We start from the raw sequence: 20,059 nt of genomic DNA, 5'->3' as shown, positions 1-20,059 counted from the left end.
TTACGGTAAGTATCCTTTGCTTCAAGTAGAACACAGGTGGTCATGCCTTCCTTGACTTCTCAGGAAGGGTAAGAATACCAAAGGGAAGTGGGGAGACAAACCAGACATTAATAGTAGGTTCCTTCTGGGCTGAAGGGTCTTCCCCCACTATCTGTGGCCCTCCACAATATAATACAAACTATTATATCTTAAATGCCAACAAAAGACATCAAAAATAATATTTTTAAAGAGTGATAGTAAAGCACTTGTTAGTAGAATTTATGAGTGTTTTTAGTAATATATTAAAATCTAAAGAAAATGGCATTTTTAGGATAGCCAGATTGAGAAAGAACTTTCTCTTTGACAAATATATTGAGACATAGTTTTAAGTTCAAGAAACAGATCTATTTTTTTTAAAAAAAATTAGATAGAAGATTATTCTTTAGAGTATCATTTACTTTATGTCTTGAGGCATCCAGATGTTTTTATTTCAGCACACATACTGGTTATGTGTTTCCTGTACATATCATTATTTCCTCTGTTATCTGCTTGTACCCTGTCCAAAACAGTCTTTTCAAACTATTGACATTTTCATCTGATTATTTCAGTTTGATTTGCCCTGTTTTTAATGGTCTGTAAGCAGGGGAAATAGGCACAGTGGTATTATGTGGTAATGATATAATCTGGGTCTTTTTGTATTAACTAGGTTGTTGCTCACACAGCAGGTAGAGATTGTTCTTAAATTCCTTCTAGCTCATTAACACCTGTCAGAGCTTGTGCTTTGGGAAGCATTCTCTTATGGAAGAGCAGATAGGTGGAGGATCCCCCATAGACGGGCTGTACAAGTGTTCCCATTGTAAAGTTTCAAGCATTGCATCACTCTCTGGAACCTCAGGGGTCTTTACTGTGAGGTGTTCTGTCCTTCAGCTGAGAGTTACCTTAGTCATTCACGTGCCCAAAAGGAACTAAGTTAGTGAAGAATACATGTTGCCTAGACGTATAAACTGGATGGGCAACAAATAATTGGGTGATTGTGTTTCAGTACATTGGATAGGTCCCTGAATTGAGAACTCAGAAAGATATGGACCACTATACTAGAGAATAAGAAGATAAAGGAAGGTGGAATCTGCTTTGGTGGAAGGAGTAGTGGAACAGATCCACAGACACATTGAAATGTTATCCATGAACCCAGCGGAACCTTTTAAAAAATCATATCATAAAATTGAACTTAATTAATGCTACTGATGGCAATAAATATTAACTTGGAAATTCTAAAAACCACTTGACATTTTCCCCTTTCCTTGTTCTTTCTAAACGTGTTGCCAATTAATAATGATGTTTGTTACTTAAAATTCAGAAATGAACAAAACCATTCTTGCAATCTCAGTTAAAACAGGTTCTCACTAAGTATCCCATGATGATGATGATAGTGATAATTTGATACAACAGGATGATGATGACGGATAAATGTTTCAGCCACAGAAATTCCTAGAGACTTTCTTTTTAAAATGTTGAGAGGTCATAATTTGCATTGGTGAAATGCGTCAAATAAGAATACCCACATGATATTCAAATCCTTGAAGTATTAAAAATTTGTTGAAAGAATAGCAATATTGTTATCTGTTCCTTGATTCTTGCCAGTTAACAAAGATTTATAACTACCCTGATTGTTTTGATGATATATCTGTACCATAATCTGTTCTTAAATGTAGCATCTAGTTCTCAGCCCATTAACTGTAGTTTGCTCTTATCCAAATACATAAATATGTATGTATATCCTCCTCTTTTTTTTTCTCTTTCACAATCCATAACCTGATTCTGAGGTTATTGGTAGAGACTATATAGAATTTAGCAGTGATTAACTAAAATTTCTTTCTTTTCTTAATCTTGCTCTATGAAGGCTTTTTGGTAATTTTTTCAAATTCAAATATAGAAAAATAATGTGCTAAGTATATCCAAACTATCATTCATGAGATACCTCAGAAGACTATAAAATAATATATTCTATAGCACAGACCCAAAATTAAATGCAGTTGGAGAAAATATGTGCTTCTTTAAGTCTGATTTAAGGTTTGACAGCATCCTTACTACATTTGGAGGTATAGTTAAAATGAAAAAATGATATATTTTTTGATCTTGATATGATGATATTTTTTCTCTATCTTCTGTATGCATGTCTTTTATGATGTTATCCTGAGGACCATATAGAAACATGTCTAATAGGTGCAGATTGAGGACCCAGTGGTATACAAATCTTGGAAACATAGGAGCCAAGAAGAGATATATTGCTATGCGTTCTGTTTATATATATACATATATGTACACACACAAATGAGAGGAGCAAGGATACACACACACACACACACACACACATATGTATATCCTTGCTCCTCATTTGTAAGCTCATAGAGACATTTCTTAAGGTAGTTTATAGGAGCCTAGTTTTTTTTAACCATGGATGGATAATCCAGGTGATTTGAAAGAGAACATTTTTCCATTTTTAGTAAGGTTTAGTTCAGGCTTATTTTTCTTGGGAATCAAGTATTCAGCCCACAATCATATATATGTATTGAATTATTCTGCTATGTAATAATTAGTATATTCAGTTAGCAGAATGCACCTGATTTTTAAAGTGTTCACATTTTCAGAAATTTAACAACTCTTTGAAAATTTGACCTATTAAAGTCAATTAAATTCCTTCTAGAAATTCGAATCTAAATAGCCAGTCCTCTGAGTGGGTCAAAATATAATTTATGGACTTATCCAATATGTTTTGAATTGGAAAAGTGTTTTAGATTATCTTTTACCTCTTAAATGAGTGCTTGTAGATATATTAGCTAAAGGATACAGTGCTAACCAGATGTAATCATATTAAAGTCTTCATGTCCTTACTGTCTTCTCTAACAACTAAAAACACAGAATATGATTAGTTTTTTAAAAGAGCCTAAAAATGTAAATTTTAAATTTTAAACATATGCCATTTGTAAAATTTAAATTTCAAACATCTGCCATTTGTAACATTAGATCCATTTTGCTTCCTTCAATGACCATTTCTAATTTTACTCAACAACTATTGTAAGAAATGCATAGATACTTCTAACTCCAAAGGATGGATGGTATAGTTAATCATCCCTTAATAAATGCAGAAGTTGTGATGAGTGGCCTAATCCTATACCTTCACCATTGCATTTGTCCTCTGTTTTCCCTTCCATTTCCCCTATTCTTTTCTCCGACCTTCTTTTTTTCTCCCTCTTGCTTTTCCTTTCGCTCTTTTCTCCTTTCCCTCCTTCCTTCTTTTCACCCCCCCAACCTTTTCTTTTACAGATAGTAGAGGCAGAATTATGAACCAGTCCAAGATGGGATCTTCTCTCTTTCTCCTTCTGTCTGTGTCTCCTTTCCATCATTCCTTCTCTTCTTTTCTGAATTGAAATAGATCTCTTTTTTTTTCTAAAGAGGATATTTAATTTTTTGTATATAATATTGGAAGAGATTTAAGATTTAAACCTTTCAAACTTGGATTTAACGATCATCAGTTTTGTACCTGAGACTTGCCTGTGGATATAATGAAGATCCTTGTAAATAATTACTTATTTTTATTAACTAATTAAACTTTAAGTTTGGCACACTATTAGATATGATACTATTATAAGACATTGGAAAGTTTTTCTTTCAAAATATAAGCATTGAGTAATACCTTCAAATGCTAAAACATGTTATTCTAGATTTGAACATTTTTAAAAGGTTTTTCTTAGTTTTCTTGCAAAATAGAGTTATAAGGATGTCTTTATTCTTTCTTTGTTTACATCTTGAAAATTCAGTTTAATTTTACATAATTTGATCCTTCTTCTATATTTATTGACTGACTTGTTTTAACTTAGCCCCGAGGTTTTGAAGAGTGAGCCCTATGGGGAGAAGGCTGATATCTGGGCTGCAGGCTGCATCCTCTATCAGATGGCAACTCTGAATCCTCCCTTCTACAGTACCAACATGCTCTCCTTAGCGACCAAAGTAAGTGTATTTAACAAAGCAGATTCAACTTGAATTTCTTGGAGGGCTAGAGCTTTCCCTCTAAAAAAGAATGTATATGATTTTAAAAAATAATCAAGAGTTGAGGTTTATTAAATTATATATATAAAGGTGCTTTTCTTTTAGGTAATTCTTATATATCAAATACATCTGTAATTAATCTCCCTATGATTTTAAGTTTAAAAGTTTAGCATTCCAAATTAAATTTTGTAAATTATTTTGATATATTGATATTTGTTATAGCAAATCCTGTTTTAATATAGATGTGAAACTATGTCATAAGTTGAAACCAACATTTTCAAACATGGTGTTCAATCTGTAGTAATGTATGGATAGGATATGCTATAGTTTGATATGTAATATACCCTAATATGATATGATTATAGTATAATGTAATATAATACAATATAACATAATATAAATTTTATGGTGCTAATTAGTCCTGACTGCTTTGATTTCATAATTCTTTCATGTTGCCTCAAATGTTCCTCCAAAGAAAACACTAACATTTTCCTAGAGATAATAGAATATACTTCTCCTTTAATCAATTCTTTCTCTTTTATAGATAGTAGAGGCAGTATATGAACCAATCCAAGAAGGGATCTACTCTGAAAAAGTGACAATTATAATCAGCAGGTAATTTAGTTAGGAAATTTTATGGCTTCTTTTTGCTGAGGCAATTGGTGCTAAGTGCCCAGGGTCATATAGCTAGGAAGTATTAAGTGCCTGAGGTCAAATTTGAACTCAGGTCTTCCTGACTTCACTTTGAGCCATCTTTCAGCCAGAAAACGTTCTGCTCCATCTTCTGTGTGTTCTGTTGCTCTCTAATTTGTTTAGAGTTCTTATTTAAAGGAATTGGGAGCGGTTTGGGGGAGAGCCTCTACCTTTACTCTGCCATCTTGGTTCTGCCCCAACCTCATATTTCATCAAGTTAAGCAGATGAACTTGTAGAAAGCAGAATCCTGAAAGATTTTTGTTCAATTGAGACAAAGAACATCGAGTTTCACTTTCTAATTCAGAAGTTATCCGACTCTCGCTTTAATAGCAAAGAGGATTATTGCTGTCATGACTGCACGGTTGACCAGGTGCTGGGTAAAGAGCTGCTGTATCATCAAAAATGTCTCTGTTACAGTTCTCTTAGTTTTCAATTAATTAGAGTTTTCTAAATCCTGAAATCTTAGACAATACAAATTAGGCCCGAATGCTCTTGACCAGCATGTTGTCATCTAGGAAGCAGCTTTTTTTTTTTTCTTAATTGAAAAAGCAGTTGGAAGCTAGTATTGCTATCATTATAGATAGAGACATAAGCCACTTAAAGTGGAATTCTATTTAGGTCATATTCTCTGTGGAGCCGTGCTTTTAAGAGCCAATCTTAGAAACAATTCAGGTTTGATTGAATATGGTTTTTTCTCCTCAACTCACATTCTACAAGATAAGAGTCTGCCTCTCTAACACTCAGAATGTCAGAACTTTAGAAATGGACTTCCAGAAATATTTCTGCAGGGGGAACAAGCAGTCCCATTTCTCTGAAGTAATTCCCTTCTGTGTCGCTCTAAAGAAATAGTCAAAATACCAAAATCCAGGAAAAAATAATTGCACTGGATGAGGAGGATTCTGACTTGCAATGGCAAAATTGAGGTAAAATTCAGGATCTTTGCAGGTATCAAAATAGCCAGCGGGAACTCTGCAGAGACCACATGAGGCTGTTGCTGGAGCTCTAACCCAACTAATCTGAGAAGTGTGCGTCTTGGGGCGAGGGAGGAGCAAGGAGAGAGATCTTGGCTCTCATTCTCTGTGCAATTTTGTTCTGGGAAGCCCTGGAAGAAGAATTTAGTGGCTAGATTTGCCTCTGTACTTTTCACTAAATGAGTACATTGATACTTAACAGAATGGGCAAAATTCTTTAATGCTTCTGTATTTTTCCAGATCTTATCTATAAAATAACTTTGAAAGAATGATTTTGCAAAATGCTGATGGACTTATGTAACCCAGAACAGAGACAAAAGAATAAATTTATCTGCATATTTTTGTGTAGAAATGGAAACATTTCCCCATCTCCTTTTATATGAATTGGCAAGGTAAACAGACACTCATCTCCAACAATCAACAAAGGGGTAAAAATAGAGACCTAGGTGCCTGGCAGACTGGCGAGATTTATCTCCTTGCTCCCCCAGACTCTTTGAGGTTGCTAAGTTATTCTCCCACTTAAGCGGAAAAAAACTACTCAGAAAGAAAGCATCACAATAACAGAATCTGAATGGACATCCCATGTGCCACCAGGAGACTTGGGCCTGGTGAGCCTGGGAAGACATCAGTGGCAAGTCTGTGTAAAAAGGGACAGAGGGAAAATCCCAGGGCACACGGGGAAGCGGCAGACTTGATCTGGAGAAACCCCTAGCTGGCAACCAGGGGGCTTGTGGGAAGGATGAGAGGGAAGGTGGCAGGAGATGGCACGTGGTAGGCCCGGGGCCCCGAGTGCGATACGTGCAGACATGACAGCCCCCGGGCCTGCTGGGTGACTTGGCAGTGTCATGTCTGCCTTGTTGTGCTTCTGCTTTGTAAAATGCTTTCCAATGAGTCCAGTTGAGGCAGCCCTGGGATAGGCAGGCGTTGTGTTGGGCTCAGCTGCTGCAAGGGTCTCCTCTGCCCCTTCTGGCCCGGAGGCTTGACCAGCCCATTTCTGTTTGCTTTTCTCCTACGCTTCTACAAGACCGTTCGTCCCCATACATATGGAGGCCCCGGACATGGGCCTTGCGGGGGCCTCCTGGGGGCGGTGGGGGTGACGCTGGGGGTGGTGGGGGTGATGTCAGGGTCACTCCATGACTGGCTGCTTTCTCCCAGATGTTTGACTCCTGATGCCGAAGCCCGGCCAGATGTGGTGGAGGTAAGCGCGATGATATCCGACGTCATGATGAAGTATCTGGACGGCTTGGCCTCCTCCCAGCTTGCCTTGGAGAAGAAGCTTGAGCGTGAGAGGAGGCGCACCCAGCGCTATTTCATGGAAGCCAACCGGAACGCAGTCACTTGTCACCATGAGCTGGCCATCCTGTCTCATGTAAGTAGCTCTCAGCATTCCAGCTGTTCGCTTCTAAATCAACTTAGCAGCTTATCTTGTAATGACCTGTGGAAAGATATCACTTGTTATTTGCGACCTTCAGATTCTCTCTACAAGTCAATGAATTGAAACAACTCTAAAAAATAAGTGGAATGCTGTAATTGCTTTCCTGAAGGACAGCTGATACATGTAGTGAGGTTCCAAGATGGACTTTTCTCTTAGGGGGTCACCCAGATTTTAGAATCGTAGCTTTAGGTCTGGAGTAGGTCCCAGAGGCTGGACCCTTCTTGTTTTGCAGAGAAGGAAACAGACCTGGAGAAGATTCGGCAGATTTCCTCAGGATTAATAAATGGTGCATGATGGGCCAGAATTCGAACTTGGGTCCTGAGATCCAAGCTTGGTGGGGTTTTTTTTTCTTGGTCACCTAGCTTTCTTGACCTTTGTATCTTGTCCAAGCAAGCACATGGGGCTTCTCCTGGCCTAGAGAGGCCTCTCTGGGCCACCATCATTTCTGGTTCCTGTTCCGGTAAAGCCTCAGGAGAAGTCACGTGGAGGGATAGATAGCACACTGGGCTTGGAGACTGGAGGACCTGTTGTCCCCCATCATTTCTTAGGCCTTCTACTTGTGGGTCCGTGGCCAGGTGATTTTCGTGCCTCAGAGCATCAGTTTCCCATCCGCTAAACGGGAATCAGACTGCAGAAGATTGTCATCAGGGTCTGTTGGATAATACTCTGAGGCACGATACATGTAGCGCTGTCTGAAAAGATCCTTGACACTGCTTCCCCTTTGCAAATGCTTACTTGGTGACATGTATTAATCTCCTACTGTGTACTTGTCCGCTGCCGCCCCCCCCCCCCGGTTTAGTTCTTCAGAGACTCTGCTGGCTCAGTGTCAGTGGGAGCAAGGAGGGCCTTATCCATCCTAGCTGAGTAAGCCCAATATGGAGCCTGAACTCATGGACAGGCCGGCATCCGGGCCAGCCGCTCCATCTCCCTTTTGAGTTTGTGACCTTTAGGGCTACCTCACTCCTCGGGGATCAGCAGCTCCGAAACGTCCTTGTGGTGAGCATCGTTTCACTACAGAGTACGGTCTGCCGCAAAGCCTTTATGGAGTTAGAAAACGACTCCCCTCTGTGCTGAATTTTAAATGTGCCGATAATGTGGATCCTTGACTTGCACTCACATAATATTCCATTTCCTGCATCATCACATATTAGCAAAGGGGAGAAAAAGCAGTATTATTAAACCTTGAATTTTAACAGAATTTAAAGAAACATATAATTGATTGAATTTCATCAAAGGGCAGTATGTAGTTAATTGGTAATATGCATTCCCTCCTCACCAGAGACCAATTATATTTGAACCGTTGCTGGTCTAAAAATTACAGGTGTAAAAATTTTCTGCCCTTTTTGTTCTTAAAAGTAAAATTGTTTTATTTGAAAGAAAAATATAATGGAAGTTTCTCCCATGAGAATTTATAGTATTAATGTAAATAGAACAGTTATAAAATTCAGTGATGAATAGTAAGCAAGGGACAGAAATTAATAGGTTTGGTAAAACTCCATGGCTTCCCTCTACCAAACAGAAGACCAATTTTGAATTACACCGACTACTATGGTACCAAACCAATAAACTATTAGAAAAATGGAAATATTTTCTCTTACAGAGTATACACTTTTTATTCTCCAATTTTGGCTTAATTAGTTAATTCATTAATGCTGATTTGAATAGCATCCTAGTCAAAGAAAAGTAGATGAGGCCGTTTTGCATACTGGGACTTTCGGGATCTCACCAGAGGGGATCCTTAGTTCTCTAATTTTTGCCAGGGAGCACAGGGACTGGAAGGGCTTCCCAAGAGGGAAAAGCTTCAGACAAGAGCCTGGGAATGGATTATCTGGCCAAAAGCAATGCGGAATATCCAGAGAGGAATGGCCACCAAGTTTTAAAATTTTTAGCTACATCAATTCATGAAACAGTCTCCTCATGTCCCCATCATTAAAAAAATTTGAGATGCACAATAGTATTGTATGTACTGTAGTACTGTAGATAATATAGTACTGTACTGTAAATAATATAGACTATATTATATAATATATTTATATTAAATATGTAAATATATATTTATAAACTACTGCTATCATGTATGATTATAAACTATTCTATACATTTATTATTATAATATATACATAATAAATCACACACAAAAGTAGAGGTTAAAAAGATTGAAGTAATGATATGATATAAATAATATACAATAGTTTTTATTTTATTATCAGGGCAAAACTGTTGGACTCACTAAAATATTATTCAATTTTTATTTTTAATAAAAGCCATGTAATGCAATGGGCTTCATTATTTTTGAAAATCTCGATTTAACATCACAATACAGCAATTTGCAGGTCTGTTTCTAAGTTCAGTTTACTTCAGTATTTGATTTAACGACTCTCATAGCTCAAAATGACACTTTACAAAGATAAGCAGATCTCAGTGGAAGAAATACATTGTTGGTTGTCTACTTTTAAAACTAGTATAATTTGGTTCAGTCTCCCAGGACCAGAATGGATATATCTGTCCCTCAGAGTTGTAAGTTAGCTGGAGGAAGTTTGGGATACTTTGAAATAGTAGCAATAACAGATGTTGAAACATTTCCCCTAAAACCTTAGTTGGGAGAAGGGAACGCCTCTCTCCCATTTTGGTGTCTGGGAAAGAGCTTCAGAATTAGCTCAGTTCTTAATAGAACATAGATTCCACCAAGATTTCACCCAGATGTGATATGATTTCCAAATGAATTTTCATTTCATCATCCTCTAGGCTGGGTCTTGAAGGCCACTTATCTAGATCTGTCATTTTAATTTGTGTTATTGTAATCACTGTGGATTATTTGTGCTTATTTTCCTATATACTATTTTGTAATTTTTTCCTTTTTGCTTGCCCAAAAAGTGCTGCTATGAAATACATTGGTATTTCTTGCTACTCAATCTTGACATTTTTGGAGTATATACACGATAGCACAATTACAGAGTCAAAGACAGGAACAATTTAGTACATTTTTTCACAGGGTTCAAAACAATTTTCGAGAAAATCTGGACCACCAGTTTATAATTCCACACGTGTTCATGTTCCCATCTTTCCACAGCCCAGCTAACATGGATAATTCCTGTATTTTATCACCTGGACACCATGGAGTGTATAGCATAAAATTTCAGAATTTAAAAATTGCCTTTTTATTTATTATTAATGATCATCAAAGAGTGATCTTTAAATACTTGTTGATACTTTATAGTTTGAATTTTGAAAAGTATTCATAGTATTTGACCACTTACTTTTGGTAACTGACTTTTGGTCATGCACACATACACATATATGGATGAATTATTTCTTTTAGATACTAGACATTTGGTATTTTTTTGCTTGTTTGTACATCATACTTTCTCTTTTTATATTCAAGGTTCAGTGATTTTGTTGACAAAAAGTTTTAATTTTATTAAATTAAAATTTCTCTTATGGTCATTTTTATCTCTTAATTGATTAATCAATTAATTTAATTAATTAGTTATTAAGTAATTAATGTTTCTTTCCACAATCACTTCCTTCTATTTGCTGCTAATTTTTAAAAAAGAAATGTAACTTTTTATATTTAAGACTACATGTCTATTTGTAGGGGCATAATATAATATTCTCATTTTCATGATCTGGCTTTTAAGTTCCTATCTAATGGAGAACCTATTCCATTTATGTTCTTTGATATATAGAACAGTGGGTGACTATATGGAGTTCTTTGATTCTCATTCATCTAGTCTATTATACTGATATACTTCTCAAACTTTTAAAATCAGTATCAAAGAGTTGTGATGATTATTATTTTATACTATGGTTTAAGGTCTGGAAGGCTATTCTCCATTCCTCCTCTTAAAATTTTTTCTTTGATTGTCTAGATTTTTTGTTTCTCCTAAATAAATTTTTATTATTTTGTCTACCTCTAAGTTTCATTTATGTGACAGCCATATTTTTGTTATGTTTACACTGCCAAGCAATGAGTAATGACTATCCATCCAATTTTTTTGTCTTTATTTAAGTAAAGAGTGATCATTTTTGTAATTATTTAAGTCTGGAGTGCCTGGCTAAGTAAATTATTCTGCATTTAATATAGTTATAATTATTGTTGAAAATCCTCTATTATTTTCTCCTGCTTGGTTTTATCACTGTTTTATGGAAATACTGATAATTTGGTTGACTTTATTGTGTATTCAGACTTCACTGACATTATAAATCTTCTTGATTATTTGGTGTACTGATTTGGTCTGCTAATTCTCTTAAAAGTTTTGTTGTCTGTAAATAAGAGCTATTTAAATCTTCTCTTTGCTTGTGTTTATATCTGTGATATTTCTTTCCTGTCTTATTACTGCACATAGTTGGCATTTCTAAAATATATAACATAGCTCATGAAAGCTATTTTATCCTTTGAAAATAATACTCACTTTTTAGTTTAGTTATATCTTTGCTATGTTTAGAGAGTTTTATACGAATGAATACTGTTTTTGTCAGACTTATTTATTGATAAAAATCACATCTTAGTTTTTTGTAATTTGGTTATTTATGGTAATTGTTTCTTAATATTGAATAACACTTGAGTACTTGGCATAAATCCATCTTGATTGCAGGAATTTTTTGGGATATATTGATTTTAAATTTTTTACATCAATAAGCATTACTGATATTTGTAGTTATATTTCTTTGACTTGTCATATTGTGTTTTGAGTGTCAGATCTGTAATTATTTCGTAGAAAGAGTTTAGTAGAAGGCCTTCTCAGTTATTGACAATAGATTTTATAACAAAGGTATGTAAATTTTGCTCTTTAAATATTTTCTATAATTCACTTTTGAATTCACATAGACCCTTGCAGTCTCCCTCTGCTTCCTTTGGTAATTCCATCATGGTTTGCTCAGCATTCAGTTTCTGTGATCAGAAATTTTAAAACTTCCATTTATTGTTTTAATTTTGGTGTAGGTAGGTAATTATCCATTTCTTTTAATTTCTCTGTTCTAACATTGTTTCAGTGTACTTTTTATTATTTTTCTTCACTTTGTTAATTTTTCATTTTCCTTATTTTATTTTCTCTTCTTTTTGATGAATATACTAAGTGCTCAGTTTTCTTTATAATATACATAGTATATTGCAAAAGAATTGTACAGTTTTAAGCTTTATTAAGCTTAATTTAAGGATGATGGGGCACATTATAATAGTTTTTAATTTTTCTTTTCAATGTTATTTTCTTATCTTTTGTTTTGAGTTTGATAATTTGTTGATTTTGTAGTTTCTTTTTAAGTTACATGCTCAGTTCATTAATCCCTTCTCTTTTTTGTTATTATTTTATGTTTTCAGAGATATAATTTTTCCTCTGAGGACTGCTTTAGATGCATTCAAAAAATTTTGGTATGTTGTCTTATTGTTTTTCTCTTTTTCATAATTATTTCTATAATTCATTTTTGAACCAATCATTGGTATTCATTTAAGCCTATATCTTTAGCCTTAGTTTCCTATAAAGTGTTTTATAATATAATAAATCCATAAAGAATAATGTTTAATATTACATTTATACATTTGTTTATAATTTCTTTGTACCTTAGCAAAAATAAGTTTTTATAAAGGTACCATTGATACTGAAAAATGTATATTTTTAAAATTTCAGATTATTTCCAGACCTTTAAATCTGATTCTTCCAGACTATTGAGCTTTGTGTTTTTCTTTTATTTTGTCTTTTGAGTTAGCCTTTTCTATTTCTGAAAGTAGAACATTAGATTTTCCTACAATTATTGTATTATCCATACCTTATTGAAATTTTAGTAACTTTTTCCTTGTGATTTTAGATACGTGTGTGTGTGTGTGTGTGTGTGTGTGTGTGTGTGTGTGTGTGTGAAAAGAGAGAGAGAGAGAGAAAGAAAGAATAAGAATATAGTCTGATTGTAGGGTCTTTGTCTTAGCCATTCTATATTCTCTTCCATTTTATCAGTGGTGATGGGCCTGGTTAGTCTGGACTTGTAGATTCAGAAGTAGAGTGACTTCTACCACACATGGCACTGCCTCCTTGAAATAATGTAGCTGAGAGTCTGGCTCATCAGAACGTCACTCAAAAATAATCCAATCTCTAAGCTTAAAATATATATATTGGGAAGAACAGAGTGTATAAGAACTTTTCTAGAGTTAAAAGATGAAGGGATTAGAGGAGAGAGACCCTTTTAAAGCTTTTTCATCTAGAATCCCTCTGTGAAATTCAGGAAAGATTGGAATCTTATGTTCACCACTTACCGATCCCCAAACTAATATATTCTTCCTCTGGATCTGGCTCATCTCTGGACTCTCAGTGTTAGGGGCCCTCATTCTGCAATGGCTTGGGGTTCTTATAAGCACTCACATACTTAGAAATCTCCTGTAGCTGCTGCTTCCAAACAAAATCTGATATAAAGTTCTTGTTACTCCCTCAGTTATAAACCTACTTGAGCATTTGCTCTTCATAACGCTTCCTTAAGCAAGACCTCTTCCCCTTCTCAAACTCCTTCCATTGACTGCTCTCACAGCTCCTTGGGTGGATAAAAGAGGAAAGAGCCCATTTCTCCTTCCCCCTCATAGTAAGTGAAGGCAACCTGGAGCTCAATCAAGTATGGCATCCTCTTGTTTCTTGCCTTCTTTCTCCCTATGCAACACACTTTGTATCAATCCTGCTTCCTCCCAAGAGCTTCATTTTTGAAGAATGTGTTTTAGTCTATACAATATTAATTCAGTTATTTCAGTTATTTTCCCTTCCTCCTTCCCAACTCTTTAAACTTCTTTTATCCTTTCTTTAGTTCTTGATCTAGAGCAGGAAAAAACATAGAGATCATCTAATTTAACTTTTTTATTTTGCAAGTTTGAAATGTAAAGCTATAGAAGGTCAAGCTCATGGTAAATAGTAGCTAGTTTTCAAATACAAAAGTCCTTTGACTCCAAACCTAACTTTGATTCCCCCATCGTGCCATCTCTTTCTTGGTTTTCCCTCTGGTCTTTTTTTGATCAAGATGAAAGTTCAAAAAATAAATAAATGCCTTGTCTAACTTCACAATCATGCTTTTAGTATTATTAATTCTATTTACTTCATTTTCTTCCCAAAGTTTTTTTGTTTTTGAACCCGGAATGTAACAGCCCCTCACTGACTAGGCTCATCTATTCCATTTCTGACCTGGGTCAATTGCCCTTCTTAGCCAATCTGGTAGTTCACCACTGCTGGGTGTTCATTATATTGGTGTAACACTTAATGGGCGCATTTGGTCACTGCCACTGCACCTCAAAATTCCTAAATTCAAGCAATCCATCAGCTTCAGCATCCCCAGAAGCAGGAATTGCAGGTGGGGAGTAATCCAGATTTATTTACTCCAAACTTATGTCTCTCTCTCTCATTCAAAGTGCCTGCTTACTTCTGGTTTCCTTTATATGATTAACTTAAAATGACTTTTTGCATTGTTATATATATGTATAATATACAATTTGTATTATTCTGAGGGTTTTTAATTTCTTTGTTCTTTAGAACATAATAATAGTCTAATGCCTTTAATTTTTCATGAATGAGTAGTCCATAATAAGTCAAATCCATTTTTCCATGATAGATAAGGAGTAAATATTAGCACTGTATTTCTTGGTGATTAAAGCTTGAGGTTTCTTTCTATTACTAATTTGCACTTATTTCAGTCAATTTATTGTTCTTTGTTTTTAATATCTCTGGGCAAGTTTCTGGTATTAGTACTTACAGTTTGGTAATTGGGATTCTCAGTTCATTATGTTTTTTCCCCCTAAGAAACCAGAATTTTTCAGAATTTTCTCTGTGAATTTTGTCTTCATGATCAATCATTTTGGGTAGTATATAATGTATCTTTTATATTGTTGTACAGCTGCTTTTCCTTCACATTTTTATTTTTGAGTTCCTAATCTGCCTTTTTCATAGACTGTATAGTTTTGAAGAGTTTCTCCATTATATTTTCTAAATTGTCTTAATACTATTGATTCCCAATCTAATTTTATTCTTAATTTCCATTCTATTTTTTTTCTTTTTGTTTTCCTGCTCCTTTGAACCACTTGAAGTTTTTTATATTATTTACTTATTGCTCAGGCTTCTTGTAGAATTTCTTGTCTCTTTTTACTGGAAGTTTTCAGGTTATTTTCTATTAATCCATGATATATAATCATTGGCTGCATCCTTTTTTAGTTTGTTTGCTCACTTTTCCTTATCTTACAACTTTCTCTTTAAATTATATTGTTATATGATCCCAACCTTTTGATCATTTTTCAAGGCCTCCAAAATGGCTTTCCCCCGCAGTTAAGTGTTGTATTTTTTCCTAAGGAGGCTAGTAGAGCTGGGATGCTTCAAAGTCTAGGGTGACTTTGAGGGGTGAGAGGGCCTCTGACTGGCTCCTTGTCTGATGGACACTCCCTGAGGAGCAGGCAGCATTTGGTTTCCCGTTTCCTTCCCAGCACATCAGTTCTAGCTCTCATTTTCTCCTTCTCTTCTTTAACATGGTTGTTCACTTTCTCCACTGGGAAAATTGAGTGCTCTCCCTAGTGCCTTGTTAGGGGATGGGATTAGCATATTGGCTAAGTGGGGGGTGGAAGCCACCACAACCAAAGCTCTAAATAAACCCTATCAGGGCACAAGGAGCTGGCTGTGTCCTAAATGCCATTGGAGTCATGATGACAAGTAACTGTCTAAAAAGTGAAATAGAATCATACCCACTTGTTGCTGGGGATTATTTCTGCTTGGGAGCCCAGGGAAGCTAAATACTCATTTAGCACATGGTCGTGTCTATAAGCTTCTTCTGCTCCCATTTTTGATGATAGAATGTTTATGGTCACATCTACTCTTTCTACATATTTTCCAAGCTATGATAGTAGACAGTCTTCTTAGGTGTTGATTACTTTAGTTCTTATAAGATGGAAGGAAACCATTCATTAAGTGGTTTTTATGTGCCAGGTACTTTGTGAGAAAGAAGAGGAAAGAAACCATTCAAATACAGTAGAACCACATTCAGGACCATACAAGATTTAGCAGCTTCTACATTAAAGAAATGGAGGACTTGGAATATGATATCCCATAATGCAGAAAGAGTTGAAATTACAACCAGATATAACCTACTCAGAGAGTAATCCTTCAAGGAAAAAATGGATATTTAATGGATATTTAAAAAATGGATATTTTGAGCCTTACAACAACTCTGGGAGAGGAATAGTTACTTTTATTACTATCATTTTATATATGATGAAACTGAAGCAGGTAAGGTTGAAGTGGCTTACCCAGGATCACAAGATAATGAGTGTCTGAGACTGCATTTGAATTCAGATCCTCCTGAGTCCAGGACCAGTGCTCTGTGCCCATTGGTTCTACTAACTTCCTCTTCTTATAAAATCCCCAATTGCCTTTGAAGCTTAACATTCATGAATTGTTTAAACAAACAAATTAATCTCCTAATAGATGTTACTTTGGGCAAACTTGAACTTCACATGACCATCATCCTAAAGATTTGCCCACAATTCTCTGTTGAAAAAGTAGTAAATGAAGCTATGTATAAAACAGCACATTTTAAGAGGCACCATATTGTGTAAACAACTTTATTTTTATTGTCTTTTTTGGCGACTGTAATTCCCCCCCCAGGCTATGCAGGGACAACAGGTTAATAAAGTTGTGATGTTTAGCAAAGCTTACTAGAAATCTATGGCTCCAGCTAGAGTTCCAGCTTGACTGCTTTTACAAAAGTTTATTTCTGATATGTTCACCTAGCTGCTCTCTGTGCAGTCTTGCTTTTTATATGCATGAGGTCTCAGGATTTTATTGGGAAAATAGCCCTATGTTTACGTTCATCTTCACCGTGAATTGACTTGATGCATCTTCTGCTGCTCTGATGATAGAGGAGTGAGTGTGGGAGCCCCATCGGCTGCTTTCCTGTGTCATTTAGACCAGTAGCTGTTGCTTCTCAGGCTCCCGGAGCCCTCATCTTTTAGATAACAGAGTTAGGCCGGATTCTCTGTGTAAATTTCTGTTGGGCTCTACTCTCTGGGACTCTGTGAATGCAGCTGAAGAGGATTAAACTTCTGTTTTACACTGGATTCCAGTTGACCCATAAGATTTTCTGAATCTCCAGAGATCACTGAAGTGTCAGTCTTTCTAATGCATTGCCTCCTGCTGAAGCTCAATAACAGTATGTTGTCAATCGACCAAACTAAAGTTAGGATGTCTGTTTCTGCTTCATCACTTGTTTCTCATTTTTTTATCTGCTTATTCCCCAAGTAAAAGAGATTTGGTACATTATTGAGCAGTGAGGAATCATACCTTGTCTGATTGATAGGTGATGATGATGGTGATGAGGATGAAGATGATAATGATGACATGGCAGATTTTAATTTATCAGGAAGGAGAAAAAACTTTTTTTTTAAGTTACTAAACATGGTAAATTTGGCATTTGACTTTTCTTTCAGAGTGTCATCCTCAGAATCTCAAGGCCAGCCCTGTTCATGGATTTCTTTTATTTGCTGACAGTTCAGTAATATGTTCCAATCTTACCAAGTAGTTCTAATTGCAATGATAGCATGATGAAAGTGTCATCATAATTAGTTAGTGGTATAAAATGAGTACTTTTCACTATGAATACCCATTTTAGGATTTTTAAAACAATTTTAAGGCTAAAAAAAAATGACTGGAATAGGGAACATTTGTCTTCTATTATTTATAAGCTGCAGAGCTCCTTCCTGGCTTGCCTAGTCTAACTTAAAGAACATTAGCCTTGCTCATTATACATGGAGCACCAAGAATGACTTTGTAGGAGCCATTCTGACACCCAAATAACTCAAAAAAGAAATGCTTAAAAACATCCCCATGCTCCTGCAGTGATGTAGGTTCTGTGTTCAGCACGTTCTATGGTCCTGTGACATCTCCCTTAGTCCCCAGGGTGGGGAAAGCCCTGTGTGGACTGTGAGGTAGGGTGAGCCCTTTCATAATGCCTTTGTTTTTATTGATCCCAGTTTGGGGATGAAGAGGAGATGGGGGGCTAGCCTGCTCTGTCCTTTGGAATCATTACCTGCTGGGAGCTGCTGCAAACCCTTTATCTGAGCATCAGTCCACCTGGCATCTAAGTTTTCATTAAGGGGCCGTTTGTCTCCTAGAAAACCACAGTCATGATCTTTCTCCATTTAAGCCTTTCTTCTGTGCTATCTGTCACCCATTCAAATCCTGGAAAGTGGTTGCCAGGTCTCTAAGCTCCTTGTTTGCCAAAGGAATCTCTGCCAAACACCTGGTACCCCCATATATCTGTGCACATAAGGACATGGTGCTCAGCCAAGCCAGCAGAAGAAGAAGGGTGGAGGAGACGGCCTCAAATAGAAACTCGGCTCCTGGAGAACTCGAGAGCAGACGTGGATTTGTTACCTCCTGCTGGGAGGCGTGTTCAGGGGAGAGCAGCCATTCTCATGTACGGTCATCCCGCAAATGGCCTGCACAGGATTTCTTCTTAATGGTGCTGCTCTTAATAAAACGGGCCTGACGCATGGCTGCCAGTTGTCACGGTTAATTTGGATAATGCCGGTTTGTTGCTAATAGGAGCTGCTCAGCTAAAGATGTATCGTGGTCAGCTGCCGCAGGAGAATGCTGCTTTACACTGAGAGAGTCTGAGCTCGTCAGCAGGAGCCCTCACCTGCCCTTGGCTCATATAATGGCCACGGGGTCCATGGCAGCAGTAATGGTCTTATGCAGCCCGTGGAACTTGGAGATCTGGATTGGTGCATGCAGTGGGGCCAGCCACTTGTAAAACACAGTCAGGGTGGATCCCCTGCATCCCGGCGGATCCTGAGTAATTCCCCCACAGGGTCGCTCTCGCCCTTCTCCCAGGGAGCTGGTTGGACCCAAGCCTGGATTACAATGATGTCTGAAGGCGCTTCTCTCTGCAGAGCACAGAACTAGAGAAATGGCATCCGGGGGGAGGATTCTGGGAAGATGGCGGAGCAGGCTGGTGAACTTCAAGCTCTTTAGATTTTCCCCACAAACAAAATGAATTTGCAGCTGAGGATGAACAAAGACTGGTGAAAAATCAAGATTTAGGGGAAAAAAGGGGTCTTCCTGCTACAGCCCAAGAAGGTCTGAAGAAAGACCTCAGAGCTCGGGAATAAGCCCTGTGAGGGGCCAGCTCCCCAGAAACACCAAGTGGGAGCCCTGGGGTCTCAGCAGGAATCAGAGACTTTCATCACCCCCTGGACAGCTTGAGGAATAGAAGTCAAACTGTGCAGCAGGACAGGCCTTGGGCAAGAACAAAGCAGCACACTGGGACGCTGCTGGTTGGGAAACTTCTGGGAGGGGAGAGAATTCATAAAGAAAGAAAACAGAACAGATTGTGAAACATCAGATCTGGAGAACAGATCAAGAAGAGAAAACATAAGAATAATTAGACTGCCTGAAAGCTGTGACCAAAAAAAGAAACCTTGAGACATAATGCAAGAAGATTGTCTTGGAATGATAGATCATGACAGAAAAATAGAAATGGAAAAAAACCACTGATCACCACCTCAAACAGATCCTTTGTGGAAAACACATAGAAATGTTATTGCTAAATTTTGAAACCCCCAGATCAAAGAGAGAATTTTTCAAGAAACAAGAAAAACAAAACAGTTCAAATAACATGGAAGGTACAATTAGAATTGTACAGGACTTATAAGCACCTAATAAGAGACTGGAGGTCTTAGAATCATATATACTGGCATTCAAAAGAACTAGGTCTATGGCCAAAAATATCATATCCAGCAAAATTATAATGTTCAGTGAAAAAAATGGACATTCCATGAACTTCAGGACTTCTGTCAACCAAATCAGAACTCAGCAGAAAATTTAACAATTAAGAGCCAATATCCAAGATTAATTTTAAGGAACTTAGCATGGACAAATTGTTTTTTACATGAAATTACATTAAATTTTGTACTATAACTTAGCTTACTAT

At 36.6% G+C, this 20,059-nt stretch overlaps 1 protein-coding gene across 6 annotated transcripts in view; it reads left to right on the top strand.

The window, feature by feature from the left end:
• The window catches only part of NEK10 (NIMA related kinase 10), a 214,979-nt gene that overhangs the window by 129,841 nt on the left and 65,079 nt on the right, over window positions 1–20,059 (top strand). For 4 of the 6 annotated variants that reach the window (XM_031940385.1, XM_031940380.1, XM_031940383.1 and 1 more), the window contains exons 24-27: window positions 3,858–3,987; window positions 4,571–4,641; window positions 6,847–7,060; window positions 12,444–12,494. In XM_031940385.1, the coding sequence (XP_031796245.1) occupies window positions 3,858–3,987; window positions 4,571–4,641; window positions 6,847–7,060; window positions 12,444–12,494 (466 nt within the window). The remainder of the gene's footprint in view (window positions 1–3,857; window positions 3,988–4,570; window positions 4,642–6,846; window positions 7,061–12,443; window positions 12,495–20,059) is intronic. The other 2 variants (XM_031940381.1, XM_031940384.1) reach the window with 1 other exon arrangement.

The sequence above is a fragment of the Sarcophilus harrisii genome, chromosome 5 (assembly GCF_902635505.1).
Source record: "Sarcophilus harrisii chromosome 5, mSarHar1.11, whole genome shotgun sequence".
Lineage (NCBI taxonomy): Eukaryota > Metazoa > Chordata > Mammalia > Dasyuromorphia > Dasyuridae > Sarcophilus > Sarcophilus harrisii.
Note: the sequence above shows the minus strand (reverse complement) of the source record. Positions and strands in the feature narration are given on the sequence as shown.